This window comes from Chelonus insularis, unplaced genomic scaffold (genome assembly GCF_013357705.1).
Source record: "Chelonus insularis isolate UGA/USDA-ARS -01 unplaced genomic scaffold, ASM1335770v1 contig_57_pilon, whole genome shotgun sequence".
Taxonomy (NCBI): domain Eukaryota; kingdom Metazoa; phylum Arthropoda; class Insecta; order Hymenoptera; family Braconidae; genus Chelonus; species Chelonus insularis.
In genome coordinates this window covers 56,886-74,242 of record NW_023276654.1, presented here as the reverse complement: position 1 = coordinate 74,242, position 17,357 = coordinate 56,886, and the positions used below count along the sequence as shown (strand labels likewise).

General features: G+C 30.2%; 2 protein-coding genes across 5 annotated transcripts in view; one reads left to right on the top strand and one right to left on the bottom strand.

Annotated features, from left to right (window-relative positions):
- LOC118070371 (dystrobrevin beta) overlaps positions 1-11,133 on the top strand; it is a 300,960-nt gene extending 289,827 nt beyond the window's left edge. For all 4 annotated transcript variants that reach the window (XM_035088930.1, XM_035088929.1, XM_035088931.1 and 1 more), the window contains 2 exons: positions 5,223-5,368; positions 10,708-11,133. In XM_035088930.1, the coding sequence (XP_034944821.1) occupies positions 5,223-5,368; positions 10,708-10,769 (208 nt within the window). In that variant the 3' untranslated portion in view covers positions 10,770-11,133. The remainder of the gene's footprint in view (positions 1-5,222; positions 5,369-10,707) is intronic.
- Positions 11,134-13,959: 2,826 nt separating this feature from the next.
- LOC118070402 (uncharacterized) lies at positions 13,960-15,599 on the bottom strand. Its single transcript, XM_035088991.1, has 4 exons — positions 15,486-15,599; positions 15,301-15,414; positions 14,831-15,107; positions 13,960-14,684 (listed from the first exon to the last, which is right to left on the bottom strand). The coding sequence occupies exons 1-4, from the start codon at positions 15,597-15,599 to the stop codon at positions 13,960-13,962; spliced, it is 1,230 nt and encodes a 409-aa protein (XP_034944882.1).
- Positions 15,600-17,357: the final 1,758 nt, after the last annotated feature.

Below are 17,357 nucleotides of genomic sequence, written 5' to 3'. Positions count from 1 at the left end.
ATCTACTAGAAATTGAGATTTAAAATTATCTAATAGTTGAATTTAGTAAAATGTTTAAAATTCCTTCATTAAAACATATACTTTGAAATTATGGAAGTTTTTGGGTGTAAATGTAGGTAAATAAACATGTATCATCGTTGTGTAAAGCTATTGAAATAATCGAACAATCTGCATTCATAGACTTAAAAAGTAGAATTTTTCTAAAAAAATGTTATCCACTTATTACCATTATCATAGATCCCATTTACTAAAGGAAAGGAGTAACTTCAAGTCTTTTTTTATTTAAACGAGTAAAGTATTGATAAATCTATTCATTTTAAAACAAAAATGTTTAATACTAGCCAGGGATCGTCAAAAAGAGTACTTTCAATTACACATTACTCAACTACTAGGAAATTGTTTATCAGAAAAAAGAAATTATCAATTACTTCTGTAACAGTATTAATTGATAATTTTATTTTTAAAATTATCAATTGATAATGTAATTTGTAATTTCTTAGATCCAATTACAATTTAAAATTTTTTTCGCTAAATTACTAAATACAAAAGTAATTTGTAATTTAATAATTTAAATTTCTAAATTAATAATTAGTAATTTTACTAAGAGTTGATTAAAATTTTTATTTATTTTGTGATGAAAGCATCACGTTCTCATTATAAGATAAAAAAAATGTTTTAATATGTATATCAACGATTCAACTTATGGTTCAATAATAAATTATGTGTTTTAAAGTTCACACATATATTTTGACCATAACACATGTGTTTATAACAACTTATTTATGTTTTAATGTTCGTCAAGATGTTTTAACGTTGAATCATGCAATTAAACGTTCTAACTTATGTTTAAATGATTAAATATATGTTCTAACAAACTTACTTATGTTCGAATAGTCGAATATGTATTCTAATGTTCCGGTCTATGTTCTAATAATGAAGAATGCATTCTTAGAATTTTTTTTAATGCTCTAATCGTCCAATATTCTAAATTATGGTCTTGTCGAACAAGAATATGTTTCAACGTTACATTATGTGTTCGAACGTTTCCACTTATGTTCTGATGATTGAATATGTGTTCTTACTCTCTTGTGTACGTTGTGATAATCAGAGATATTCGTTCATGCTGTATAAAAAAGTGAGCTATGCTTGAACTCGAACGCAACTTTTCTTTTCTATAGAATTTTTAGATGGATTATTGTAGTAAGTCAAACAGCTCTCCTTGTAGTCGTGAATGAAAACTTTTAATTAAAGTAGAACAAATGTCATTAAATAGCTTATACTCATGTATGCTTATTGGAAGAGTAGAATTTTACTGAGAAGAGCAGAAATAGAATAGTTTCATCGATTTAGCTATCACTCGAGTCGCTGCTGAACTAGAGTGACTTTTTGAAACGTTACGGTTTTTTTCTTGAGTACAAAACAAAACGTTGACTTCTCAGGCCACCAGATGATTACCTGAGTAGCGTTGTTGGCTATTGCAATCATCTGTAGCGAACCTTACTAGTAGAAGTCAACCTCAGCTCATGGTAAAGTTATAGGGTGACTATCTAAGTTGCTCGTTGAACTACTGTGATGTCTATAGTGGAACTTTCTTTCTATCATAAGCTTTAAGAAAAGCAAAAATGAATCAGATTATCTCACCAAAAGTGGATTGTTTAAAATTGCTTGAGTTTTGAGCAAATGTTGGCAGTTGGTCAGCCAATATTCACTAGGAATACCTTGGTTGTATCTTTGCAGACGATAAATAACTCTCTACGATGGAATGTTCGTTCCAGGATTACCAAATGTAGACTCCTGATGGTTAAGTTGGAGGATGATAATACCGAATGCACAAAATCAACACCAAATATTATCAATTGTTGTGACAAAGTACTTTTTTTATTCGATACATCGACAAATCAATGAATAGCTTGAACGATCAACGAAGACTAACTAGTCCATTGGCTTTAGATAGAAGCCCATATACATTTGGGTGTTCACTTGATTTTCCAACGCGATTTTATAGTTTTTAGGTGGGGATCACGAGTACCAAGTTTATTTTTTAATGTTTGTGGTCAATTTTTTATTATTAGCAAATTTATACTTTAAACTGCTGAACAAGCCATATCGTTAATTTTACAAAGAAAATTCTTTAAAAAAAATGTTCTTTATAATCTTGGCTACAACTTTTGTTTAAAGTATTTTTTTGTATTTCAACTATTTATTATGAAATTGAAATAAAATGTATTGTTAATGCTCCGATTGATCGGGTCTCTCACTTGTACGCAGTTATAACCTATGGTCTGTCTCACTTACGTTCGAGCGCAGTCTGTACGCCGTTTGCGTGCTACGTTCTTTCAGATATATTTTCTTAAATATCTCAAAATCTATTAATCTGAGATGGAAAAATTATCCATATAAATTATTTAGAATCGCGCTAGGATTCCAATAAAATTTTTTTTTTTTCTACCCTCAATAGTTTACACAGAATAATGTTTTTTATTAAAATGAAGCTCATTTTTGAATGCGCACCACTGGCTATGCCGCCGCTCGCACATAAAACTTGATGTTATTCAATTATATAAGTTTTTAAATAATTCAGCAATATACTTATTTCTTCATTTATTTATTTTTCAAATTATACAATTTCACTATAATTTTTTTATTTGATTTAAATATAATTTAATAATTGAAATTTTTCTCTTTTAATTTTTAAAAATTTCTTGGATCTATTTATTGACTCCGAATTAGTATTGTCATTATGATTTCAATTTTTTCATTGAAAAAAATATTATTTTATTTATATAAAAATATAATTTTCACAAGATTTTTTTTCAACACAGGTACAAAATGCACAATACAAAACATTAAAACTCTTACATTGACAACTGTTCGAACATTTCTTACAATCACACGGTGGTGGTAAATTATCAATTGGAGGATATAGATTTGTTACTTGTTGTGGTATTAGTTGTCCTAAATTTGTTTATACTGTTTGTTATACTGTTCCCAAATTTCAATGGATTCACGTTTTGACGAAGTGGCTCAAGTAATGAAATTTTTTTATTGGTGATATAAAATGCTTGTAAAATGTGCAGAGATATTGTTGCACTTGTTGGAGACAGATCATTAACAATTTCTGATTTTCCAGTTGTTTACTCCCACGTTCTTAACTCGTTAAAAGTCTTACAATTACTATTTTTTTTCACTACTCCAATCAAATATTTTTCACTATTCTGTATTATTTTATTCATTTGCCATTGACAAGTACCTGTAACATTATTGAATATAATTTAACACAGACAAAATATTTTCGGAGTATTTTTTAATTATGTTCAATAATCTTTATGAAGAAATAACAAATCATTAAACTTACTGTTATTAAAATAATTATTTAAACAGTAATAGACTTCTTTGTATAATATCAAAACAGATTTATTCATAGTTACTCACTTTTACCAAAATCTTGTAAATACTTTGATGGGTTTGCTTTAATTGCTCTTAATTTAGTTTCTATTCCGCTTGTATATGACGAACCCGTCAAAAAATGAAGTGCTGGTAACACTTAGCAAAATGCTAACTTATAATGAAGTACCCAGTGATGAACTGGGATGATCACTTTTCTTCTGCCAGTCATGAATTCTATCCCTAATTCCTGATAGATAAAAAAAATGTATTACTATATAAATTCATGTTTACATTTTAAATTCAAATTTTTCCAAATCAGTAACAAAAATTATCTGACAAATGCAAATTGTCTCAAAGTAGTTTCATTATTTTATCGAGAATTTTAATTCATCAATGTTATAAATTCAAATGATAATTTCCTGTAATCCATTGAAAAACGTCAATATAATACTTGTTTTACTACCTTTTAAACCAAACGTCTGGAATCTATGCCAATAGTACATTTTTATCACCAATTTTTACAAAATAACGCCCTTCCAGCACAGCATTATTAATGTGAATGATTGCACGGTCATACAATGACAAATATTCTAAATTTCTACAGATTTAAATAAATCTGTAGATCTGTAAGAGTAATTATTAGTCTTTATAATAATTTTTGTCATCAAAAATAAGTTCAACGCTATACATTCTTCTATAGAGCTTTTCAGGTACAGTTGTAACAATTCTATATTATGAATATTATTCCAAAACTTCTTTTCTTGTATAGGCATTGAAACACTCTCATTGATAGCATGGATTTTAATTGATTCTTTACAAAAACGGTATCTACATTTTTTCCGAAAAACGAACGGTTCTCGCTGCGTAAGCAGTGAAAGGTCAAAAAATGCACTTTGCCAAATTCAATTGTTAATAATCAATAGTAAAAATTATTTTCGAACAATGACATTTGGCACAAATGCTCTTCTCGTCAATTTTTTACGAGACACGCCATAAAAAAAATTTTTTAATCCTTCTAAGATTGATGCATTAGGAATTCACACTGCTCTTGGACTATAAGTTAATGGGGTTTCCGAAAGATTTCAAACGTCTCCGTTGTATCGTTTAAATTATATTTCTCTTTAATCGTCTAATTGTTGTGTACAGTTACATGTATAATTAAATACAATTTAATGAACCCAGTACTCATGACTTAATTATTTTTGAAATTAAAAATACTAATGATAATTGAGATTTATGTAAATACTAGCTGTACATATCGATCTGATACATGTATGTATGTATGTACGTACGGACGTTAGTATTTCTCCGTTTCCGATATCGTAAAAATGGATTAAGACGTCGACTTCAACAAAAATTTATTCGAAAGATATTGTAATAAAGATGATATGAGCAAAAATTGAACAACTTTGGTTGAGACGTTTTTTACATAATAAAAAACTAATAATAAATAAATGAAATGATTAATCATTTAAAATACTTTTAAGCGAAAGAATAAAAATTTTTTTAAAAAATGAAGACAATATTGACTAGATATTTCAATTACTGCAACTAGTTTGACAATAAAATTAATTGTAAGATGTAAATAATTTATTGTTATTTTCAAAATTATTGTATACTAATATTACCTGACTGCTTTACCATATTGTAAAATATGATAAATTAATGACTTCAACTTGTATCAGAAAAGAACTAAACAGCGACATACATTTATTTTACAATATATTGTGCACAAGACGAACATAATTTCAGAGAATGGGAAGAAAGCATAATTATTAATGAAGTTTAACTTCTATTGATCTAGACAAATATGAACTATGTCCATTTATTTATAGATCGGCATTCAGAACTACTGCTCTTCCAAGCTGTAACAGCATCAACGGAAACAATTGTCCCGTAAAATCTTTAAGGAATGATCTCTTAGTTGCAGCAGATAGCGTTACAAATGCAATGTCCTCTTTGGTACGAGAACTCAATGCAGGTATGATACTATTATACAGTATAACAATACGTTTATCTATAAATTATTCAAAACAACTCAATATATCGTAGCCATACGAAGTTTTCTATAAGGGTAATTCTAGCTTCAAGTTTGCAACTCTTCTAAGACCTTGACCTTGAAATATGTCATTTTTGGGTTTACTCAAATAAATATGTAACCCGTAGTTCGGAAACATTTTTTTTGCATACACTTATAGTTTAGATCTCTCTTGATGTAATACAAGTGTTATAGTTAATTACTAACTATAAATTAATAACAATTGAAGCATTTTTATGAATAACATATACTTTCACCAAATTTTTTCAGTTCTAGTATTATCGTGTATAATCTGAAAATGCTCTTAATGTGTAGCATTGGTTCGAGAAATATAAGCATCGTCATAAGAAAATAATTTCCATGTATCTTTGGTGCAATAACAAGAACGACATAATCTGTCGCAACTGATTTTTTAAATTCGTATCCAAAACTACCATTGCAAGCAGCTTCTTTCGTGGTTGCACTCGGTACGCCTTCCAGTCACCGAGGCCACCACTCAGTACTACCCGGACAATGCTTCTATCCGCAATCTGGAGACACGTCCAGTCAGTGCTGAATCAATGTTCCACTCTCTTGTTTGTTGAACCTGGGAAATCTGAATCTTAATCTTATCTTAATCATACGATGTATTTTAACCCGAGTAACGCCGGGTTCCGTGGCTAGTGGTGCAAAAAAAATTTGAGGATCCATTTTTTCACGTATCCGTATTATCTAATACAGACTTTTAGCGACAGACACGGAAGTACAGCAGAGTTGTGCACGCGTGTGCTATATGTGTGACTGTCCGTGAGGCACGATAGCGTCGCCGCCAGCTCAGCTTTGCGCTCAAAAATACTACAACTGACTCTTCTGGACCACTGGCACTGTAGAGACTGGTTCTAATGGTTCACATGTAAGATCTTTTCTGAGATGACTGAACTGAGTTGTAATCAAAGACTGTGAGTTTACAGCACAAATCTGCGTATTGACACAAGTGCTCGACCGCGTGCTTATTGGCGTCACTAGGGCCGTTAGGGAAATACTTCCCGACGATTGGTCTTATGAGTTGACTGACGCACCGGTGGACAAGTCCAGCATTACACTATTTTTTAATTTTTTTAGGCTCGCTGACTTAGAGCCCTCCAAGTGAGAACAATAAGAAAAGTTTTTGCGCATGCATCAGCAGCTCACTCAGAGCAAAAATACTCAGCAACGCATACGGCAAATTATCGTCAGGAGATAGTAAATAATTTGATGCGCATGTCAAAATGGTAAAACCTTGGTCTGTACACATGCGTATTCGTATCCTCAGCCTTATCGTCTCAATTGTATGAAAGCCTTTAGTATAATAGGATGTCAGACAAGTGGTACATATGAGAATTCATTGATTTAGCCAGTAGGCTCAAACTGGTCCGAATGAGCATCTTCGTTGCAAAATGCTCGAACGATGGCGGCACAGACGCCTCACGGCCTCATGGACAGTCACACACACAAGATCCATCAGGACAACTCGCTTGTGTCTGTGTGACTGACGCAAACACATTGCAAATCAGACGACTCCTGGTGCAGAAACCAGTACAGGAAAATTCACAACTACAGACAATTCAAAGACTCTCTTATCTTTTCTTTTTTTGGTTACTGTTACTTTGTTGTTTAATAAATCGTTAACTGTTACTGTTAAATAGTGTCAGCCGATTCATTAATACCGCTCAAAAATCTCGACTGTTCTAGCATCCAAATATCCTAAAAAATACAGTCCACAAATTCCCGACTTCTCAGTCAGCCGACTCATTGAAGTCAGAACAGAGATAAAGATGTGGAGATCATGTCTTTTCTCTGGGTCTTTTACACCATCTATACTATCACGATCAGAAACATCCGATAAATTTTGTCCTAACTTAAAAGCGGAGGATAGGATATGAATTCTGGCTCTAGTTCATCTTTAAGTCATTTCTCAATTGAAATTAATTGAAGTCACCCATGTTGTTATTATCTGTATTCCAATAATCGCCATAATAATCTTATTATTTCTTTTTGCCATTATAAATATTATAATTATCTTCATCTTCTTCACAGTCATTATCAATATGATAATAATTCTTATTTTCGTAGTTATCCTCATCTCTATTGTTATTATAAATATTGCCGTTAGTATTGTTATTGCAATGATTAACGTAATTATTTTAATTGTTTTCTTCCAGACTTTCATAATGATCCTGCTTGTGAAGTAAATTATTATGATTGATACTACAGTGTTTTTCTTAAATTCAAATAAGACTTTTCTCTAATTTCGTTCGTAAATATTCTCGTTGGAAAAGAATAAGATGATCTACTGAGTATTTTTTTAACATTAATCAATTTTTTTTTTCACATGCATTATTTTTCGTTTGATTGTAATTATGATGATCCGATAATAATCATTGTTTCGAGCCATCTTTGAACAATAGTGGTTTATGATCACTTTTTTTCGTCAATAACAACAATTGATGAACTACTTACCTCAAAGATGATCAATTAAAAGATGTTTTCCTAACGATTTCTTAAATTGTTAATAACAAGATTTGATATGTTTACTTGTTTAATCTTAAGAAATAGACCAAGAATTCGTGTGGTCGTGTTTGTTTTTTCCATTAAGTTTCAAAATAATTGAAATACTTATCAAAAAATATTACGTAATTCTCCCGAGTATTTTTCATAACATCATCGAAGGTGCGTACAATACATTTAGGTCGAAGTTATACAAATGAGCTTAGTTGTCGAAAGACAACAAATCTTTAAGGAAATGTTTAATTATTCTTCTTTTGATTCATAATTTTCCTCTTTCTAGCTTACTTCATGAGGGCCTAATAAAAATAAGAAGATATAAGTAATAATCTAAATGTGAGTTCAGTTAATTATGTGAGCAATTTTTTCCTTTTTGATACACATGTAGTCAGTGCGATTGAACATATAGTTCAATTTTTATCATTTCTGTAGGAGTGTAAAAATTCAAATAACTGTTAACTGATTCATAATAACTGCAGTGATGATTGAAAATTATTGACCATTCTTTGGGTAATAGAAAAACCAAGAGAGAAAAAGATAATATCTGTAATTTTAACCCTAGCTAAGATAAGTTAAGATTTGTGGCTTTTTGTCTTCTGAAAATCAAAAAATCTTGAGAATTTAACTTCTTTCTATGGAAAGAGGGCAAATGTTGTGGATAATCTACTGAATCACTACTGCTCTACTCTACTTTCTTAAGAAATGAGTATCTTATGTACATAAATACTTATTATTAATGTCCACTAAGATTCTTTACTCTTCGCTCAATGAAAAGTTGTTATAATCGGTCTGATTGTTTAGGTTCATTGGAAGATAGTCAAAATAACTTGGTTAGATTATGAAGAATTTTTGTTATCAAAGTAGTTTTTGTCTTTTAATAAATATACACATTTACACCCATGTTTATTGTAAATAAAAAATCTTACAGTTATTGCGAAAGGTTGATAAACCTCATCTAAATTGAACAAAAATAATAGAGGTTGTGAGTTACAATCGGAAAAACGCGATGTACATGTTGCTTATTTCGATTGATTTCGTGAACGTTTCAATTATTTTTAAACATTTCTTGAAGAAATTATTCTGTCGTATTTTACGTTTAGTGCCAGAAGTATGTCGTTCATGCGTTGGTTCAGTGATTAATTTTTGTAAATCATACCCAGAAGTTCAGGAGATCGTGGTAGGTCGAGACGGAATCAGGATGATTTAGTCACTGCTGGTGGACTATGAGTCGTGCAGATGCATATTGAACCTTCATAATATTAGATTAAGTAGAGAACTCCCAAAAATGTCGATATTTTTCTTTTTAACTTAAAATTTTACACAGAAAAACGAACCTTAAGTTTGTAAAGTGTAGTTATCTAAAAAAGCACCTTCAAAACTAGTTGTGTAGAATTATTCACTAGAATACTATGATCCTAATATCAATGGCAATAGATTAAATATGACTATAGATATAGTATCATTTCGAGCGTTGATAGGTTAATCAATTGGGAGAACTGATGAGAAAGAATGAATTAGATATTCAAGGACTATTTAAGAACAGTTTGATGAAACAGCTAATTCATTAATAATAACAATAGTAACATTTCGAATAATAATGGTGACATTGATACTAATAACTTGAATGAGGAAAATTAATATTCCAAAAATTCGATTGTTGCATTAAATGAAGCAGATTATTGGGTTGAATCGGTCTTGCTTCGTTCAGTTGTGATGTTCGAAACTTTTGTGGAATCATATTGGACATATTAGAATATTATTGGACTTATGAGGTTGAAGCGTTAATATTAGTGTCCTGTTTGAAGGACAAAGCACATAATATTTTAAAAATTTATGTAAAGATGATTTAAAAATTAACCGAACGTATAGAGTATCGTTTCGGTAGATAACAACATGCTTATTATCTCATTCTAATTGTTCTTAATCGAGAAAACAAAGTCCAATTAAAACCATCACTAATTATTTCGAGGAAATAAATAAATTAGTTACATATGCGTTTCCTACGATTTCATTCCATGATCGAGAAAGAATAGCTAGACTTCAGTTTATTTCTGGTTTAAGAAATGTAAAATGAGCTTTCTTTTTGGATAGATAGAATCGAATCATTGCAACAAGCAACTTAGTGTGTGCTTGAAATCTGCTTAAGAACAGGAATAATTATAGAAACAATAACTTAGATGATAATATTAATTGATTAAAAAATTTTTCTAAAAAATATATATGAACGATGATAATTTTAATTCTCAATATTTGCAGTGTTCGTTATGTGGTCAAATTGGTCATTTAAAAAATGTATGATGGATACAGAAAAATCTGACTGGTCATTTAAAAGTTGTTTATTTGAATAGACTGTCCCTTCATGGAGATAATTTATAAATTTTCGACTCTTGTTTGGAATTCCTGATTTTCGTAGAATTTTAGGTTAATAGCTGCCAGTCTAAAGACATCACACTTTTATTGATTATTTGATTGTAGATTCGAAGACACAATGTCTGCACAGAAAGGTTCCCGTGGAATGGCTAAAAATACTATGCTTGGCGAATTCGTTAATGTGTAGTTTTTTACTGAGACTCCATTTGACCATATTTTAACATGTTCAGAATGACCGGAAAATTGACATATTTCTAGGTTACAGTCATTAGGGTGTTGTTAAATCAAATATAGAATTGAAATTTTTCATTTATTAAATGCCGAATTAAGCTCAAATAAAAATTTACCTCAATCTATGACTCATAAGAAATCATTTATTCTGTTCACAGATAGCAGTGACTTCAAATCAGCGGATGTTTGTGCTGTTCCTATTACATCAATAAACGAGTAAATAGTGGCTACAGTTAACTGGCACGAATAAATTTTTTTTTACCTATTAATATAATTATTCATGAGAAAGATACTCACGAACTTATTATTTTATTTTTACTATTTTACTCCAAAAAATTCAATAATGTCAGGGATTTCGGCACAATCAGTTGGTAAAAAATAATTCATTAACAAACAATGTTTCATGTCAATTGTATTTCATTTAATTGACAGTAGGAGTAACGCAATGTTTCTTTTTAAAGACACTTATTATTGTTTAATTTAGGAAAGAGCAGATACAATAGATATGATAACTAAAATATAAGACATATACCTCCAGTTTCTAATTTTCCTTTACATTTTTTCTTGCCAGTAATTTTGCAAATATTCTGCTCTCGATTTCGATCTCTATAATTTACAACTAATTTTATAAAGAAAAATGAATTTTTTTTATTTTAAATTGTGAAATCATAATATTTAATCTTATTGATTCATCTTATCAAATTAATCATAACAATAAAAAACAACATCAAATTTTATAAAAGAATTTTTTCAATTCCTTGAAATATAATACTTTCCTTATTAAAATATTCAATAAAATACAATGCTTGGTACGATTTTCTGATGTAATAAAAAAAAAATGTAAAAACTTTTCTGTTAAACAGTACTGAAATCGACCTTACTAATTTTTCTTGAAAAATTAGTTGGGATTACTTGATGGCTAACTTTACTAGTACGCGCTTATTTTTTGAATCAAAGAGTGCGCGCCTCTGCAACTTTCTGTTATACAACTCCGTCCTATTTCACGAAATCTATCTTACACATTGCGAGAAAGCAAGAAGAACGACATTACATCAAAAATAACTTATTGATATTTATAGAAATCCTAATACAGCGTTATCTTCAGGAAAAGCGTTGAAATACTTCGAACGAATGATTCTGCCATTTTAAAGAAAATGAAGTGCAATTTAATTAATTAAATAATATCATATTGTAAGACATAATCAATTATAATTGTTCAAGAATGGAAATATTACTCTGGAATCATCTAGCAGACAAATGATAAAATAGATCTTTCGTGAACATTTGTCATTAATTCTAAGCGAATCACTAAAACAGTAATGAGTAGAGACATTGAGAGTCATGAAACTTCAGCACAACATCGATGTTTCTGTTTATATACAATATATGGATAATGGAATGTGTTTGTGTCAAAAAACATTATATACAATCATATTAGTTATAATAATAAAAAAAAAAAAATTTCTTCCGTATATAGAAGTTACTTAGTTTTTTATTTACCTTCTGTCACATGCGTAATATCATCTCATAAAAATTCGAATTCCTTTTTATTGAAATGAATGATTTTACTTTTTTGGGTACTTTTGTCAAAGAAATAACTCACTACGCAGTCTATTCATAAAATCCGACTAGTTGACACACAACAACAATATTCAAATGATTTACCTTCCTAGAAATTTTCAAAAACCCAAGTTCAATGGTTTTAGCCGACTGTTAGAATTTCATAGGATGCCATGGAAGGCTAGTGCCTGAATTTACTTTTTTTTTCACCGTTAATAAATGGAATTTTAACAATACTTATAGCTTCATCGGTGGAAAACCGATGGTGACTCTACGAAAACGCTCCTGAAGCGATATTGTGAATTCGACGTTTTCAGACGGTAAGATCAAAAAATCCTGAATTCAACCAAAATTAGGAATCCAAAAAGAGTCTAAATTTAATCATTATCATACAGAGCGAGTCTATTCATATAAATTTATTTTGAACGACCATTCGGAATTTTCTGAATTCTAAAAAAACATCATTCATTTTACTTTCGATGGTAAAGATAGCGTCCTTAATTAACAAAAACTTCCGGCAATTTCCTTCGCTCTCTGAAATAAATCGAATTAAATCGACTGATTTCATCTAAACTAATCATTCCCCAGATCGAATTATTTTTCGTTAAACTTGCTCCAACAGCTTGAAATCTTACGAGTTCTTGTTCGACTGACTTTACATTTCACAAACCCAACATTTAAGTGCACAAAAAGAGTTTTCATATTTGATCAACTTTAAATATCCTATGTTAGAATTAGAATCTCAAATGGCGTTACATATTCAGAGCTAAGTCCTCGATCATCGTCTCATTTTCTTTCTAGCGCTTTCTTTTTATTATGCTCACCGAGACTACCAACTACCCTTCACATAAAAAATATTGTGTGACGTCGTCAGTACATCTTCGAATTTAAATATCTTCGTTTTTACTGACTATGATGCCTTAAAGACGTTCCAAAAAAAATCAATTTTCTTACGATTCATTTGAAACTTTAAATACACATTCTCATAAGTGCCCTCTGTACGTATAAATTTTTTTTAATCGTTCTTGCGGTAGTAAATTTAGAAATATTGACTATTAAAATTTGCATGCTTAAGATAGGAACCCTATCTCGATCAATGTTAAAGCGAATGTTTTATTAAATAACAATAGTAATTTTCTTACAATTGTTTTCAAAAACTGATAATTATTGATTAAAGATGTAATGGATATCCTTCTGTAAAAATCACTATGACGAGCGGTATTAGTTTTGTGATAAAAAATTTTTAAAATGAGCTGATTCTCGATTATTTTCACTTCTCATGTAGTGAGATATGGCGACTTGGCAACGTTGCACTGCGCGGTAAGTTTGAAATATTATGAAAGCACAGTAGCTCTCAATAAATGACAGCAGCTTATAGATATAGGTTCACTATGGGTCACTGAAAATGAAAAGTCATTTTTTATAATAAGTGGAATATTTATTAGTATTTAATATAAATAAGTAACATATAAACATCATAAACTTTAAATTAACATAAAATACTAGTTAGTTATATTTTTTTTTTCTTAGGTATAAGTGCTATCTTTTAAATTTTCTTTTGGTTGTTTTCAACTTTTTGTCTATTGCAAATTTTGATTTTTCAGAAAGTTTAACACTTTCGATATAATGTTTTTTTTTGTTGCTCTCACTTTCTAATTATCTGTTTTTTTTGTAAACAATTTTACAACAGCATCTTCGCCTCCTTCTTTGTATATTTGTTTCAAATGATCACATGAAATATCAATTGAAGCTAGTTTTTTGCACATATTCATAGAAACAATATGTTTTAATTCAGCAGACATTCGTAAATTCACTTTAGTTTTGTCTGACTTTGACAATTCTTGTAAGCACTAATCACAAGTTTCATTCGCATTGAATAACTTACTCTCTAATTTTAATGTTTCAGTCAATTTTTGCAATATCACAACGTCATAAGCAGCATCGTGAAATGATTGCTGATCGTTATCACAAATCTGTAAGAAATCTTTACTTACATTTTCCAATTTAAACTGACCAGGACCTTTCCTATCGATCAAGACTGATCGAAATAATGTTAAGGTATCTGCGAAACCTGCAATTAAATCTAAAGTTCCAAGCAATTTCGCATTAATAACAGCGCCTAAAAGTCGAGGAACGTCAAATGAAGCATTATGCGCAACTAATAGACATTTTTTTCGCCCATTAGATAAATTAAATGAAAATTGTTTAAATGATTCTAATGCATCAGAAAATATAAGACTTTCAACTTTCTTGTTTCTATGATATAAATCTCCATGTTTGTGGTAAAGTTGAGTTACAGCACTCGCTGACGTTGAAATTTCGGACTTCGTGTATACATAGACATTAAAAATTTGGTAATTACAGATAGCTGCAATTTGTAAAATATGGACATTTGCAGCGAATCCCGTGGTTTTAATATCAAAATAAACAACATTTGTTTCATCTTCTAATATAATGTTATTGTTATTACTATCACAGTCTTTACGTACGTAATTATTGAATTTATTAATCCCGCAGTTACTTTCATAGGTAATGCCTTCGTGCTGTTCATTTTTGTCTTTAACAGTTTCCTTTCCTTTTTTTATTCAACTCGTCTTGATTTTTTTGATTTTGACTGACTTAGAATTAATCTTTTCTCTCGTTTCGAATTACTTCGTTTAGCGAACTCGACTGTGCGAGATTCAATAGGAAGATTCAATCATTGTTTAATGTTTATAATACTTTTTTCACCGTCATTTTTTACGCAAACAGCTTCAGCTACTCTAATATCACAAGCAGCACTTGTACTTAGACATTTATTTTTGTGTGCTTTATTTGCAACAATATTATTAAAACTTTCGTTACTTTGGCTTGAAGCTGCAATTGAGAATTTGGAGGAATTGGATGCATATTTTTGAAATAAGTCTACTAATTCTTCATGGAGTGCTTCATTGGAGAAGTGAATAGTATGTTTTTTTATGTGGATTGCACCAATTACCGCAATTTTCGCAATTAACCGCTAAATTTTGAGGATTGCCTTTATTTTGAGACACATCGTACGAGAAGCATTTTTTAATATAAAGAATAACATCGTTTCCAGCTAATTCTTTAAATTATTCCCTCATTTTGTATAATTCATTAGAAAAGTTCTTTATTAAATGATTTTCATCAGCTAATTTGTAGAATTTCCCAGTTCGATTATCCGCTCGTACTGCAGAAATCATGGAGCTATCCTCATCTCTAATGACAACTCGTACTTGCAGTCCAGCTTCTTTAAGGATACTGCTGTGGTTAATAAGTTGAACCCCTGCATCAGCTTCCATTGCCTTAGCACCGCCATAAAAATTTAATCGGCAATCATGATCATCTTTTTTGTGCCCAAGATCGCATTTTTTACATTTCCGGTTTTTCGTGGCGTAATCCAAAATTTTTCCGGACAAAATCCAATAATTGTGCTATAGCCATTTAAGCTATCATAGCTACGTCCATTATCTCGTTTTGTCCAACCCATATTATAAGACACTATAATATTTATTATTTGACCCAAAGCCATATCAAATATTGAATTATCATCATCTAAAGGAAGGTTGAGAATGTCTAGCTGAGGGAAAATATCTTAAGCGATTTCCGTAGGTCTAAAATAAAAACAAAAAAACTAAATTAAAAAAAAATATATACAAGCCGGTATTTCCTACACCACCATGTATGGCTCCTGAAACACGTAAATAATAAATTATATTTCTCAGATCGTAGAATTAATATATAAAACAAGTAAAATATATGTATATATATATATATATATACTTTTCTTAATATAATAAAAAAATTACAATAGCATATACTTAATTATTGATAATAATTTACTCGAAGGCTTATCTAAAATCACGGATGAGTTGATATCTGAGACTCCATTTCTGTTTACTCCTGTATTAACTAAATTGCGATTAGCGAAACTATCACACTTAATTTCAAACTTGGAATGCAATCCTTCCCTTTGAAAATCACTTCATTTTTCCAAATCCAAAAGGCTCTTGCAGCTTGCAAAAAGTTGATCAAAACACAAAAACTTTACATATACAACACGTATCTCAAGCACAGTAAGAATACAATGCTGCCAGATCTGAAAAACGAAGCAATGGCATCATCTGTTCCACTTGAGAACAATTGCTTAACTCCACAGTTTCCTCATTCTCAAAGTCTTAACATGTCATTGCAACATTGAGGTGGAAAGTTAGTAGTTTTTTATTCTTGTCCTTTATTCACCCCATAAAGCACTAATGACAACGTCTACCCGTGTGGAAAATAACCTAGGCGTCCTGAGTTTAGGTTAGGGCACGTGAAGGCAAACCTGTGGCGTCCCTAAATAAGGCATTCTGTCTGAAGCCTAAGGAGTACCTAGTTTCAAAATTTAGCTTTGGCTTCCCTATTTTTTCCTACGCAGGCCCTGAGTAGGGAATTATTTGTTTGCCTGAACTTAAGTTGAGGAAAATATTTATGAAAATATTTATTTACGCAAATAATTATTTAAATTAGATTTTATGTGTATTTGTCTACTTAAGCTAAATGATGGAAGTCTTAAAAAAAAACTCTGTAGAGAAATAAAAAATATTGAAAAATATTAATTTACATTTGATTAAATTTGTAATTATGATATTTATCAAACTTTATGTATGAATACGGTATGATAAACATTGCTGATTAAGTGTCACATGTACGTAAAGCAAATTTTTTAGAATCACCTATAGACTGCATAGACAATCTTATGAAAATTAATTTTCGCTCGATGTTTATAAGTTGAATAGTTTTCATTTCAATAAAACCGTGTATTGACTTGCCATTCATTAAGACTAGACAACTCTTCTCGAAATGAATTAAAATTTTTTTTGTATAGTCCAAATTTTTTCTCTGATATTAATTACTGATGCAGTTAATTCTACGTCTGATGTAACTGATTTTAATGCAAAGATAGACGTTATTGCCATTATTTGTTCATTTTTTAAAAGTGCATATTTATCAGGACGTTTATCAGTAATGCAAGTAGAATAATTAATAATTAATTTGGTTATAAACACAATACCGTTTTCTACGTACGATTTAAAAATTTCATATTTTTTAGGGAAAGAAATATCTTTACTTAATTTTAATAATCACTCGTGCTCTCGTTGGCATACTTGTGCTAAGTGTTTCACTGCCGTACGAAGATCTCGTTTACTTTTATGTAGGGCATTTTCAAATCGAAAGCAAGTTAATCTAGTCAACGAACAATTGA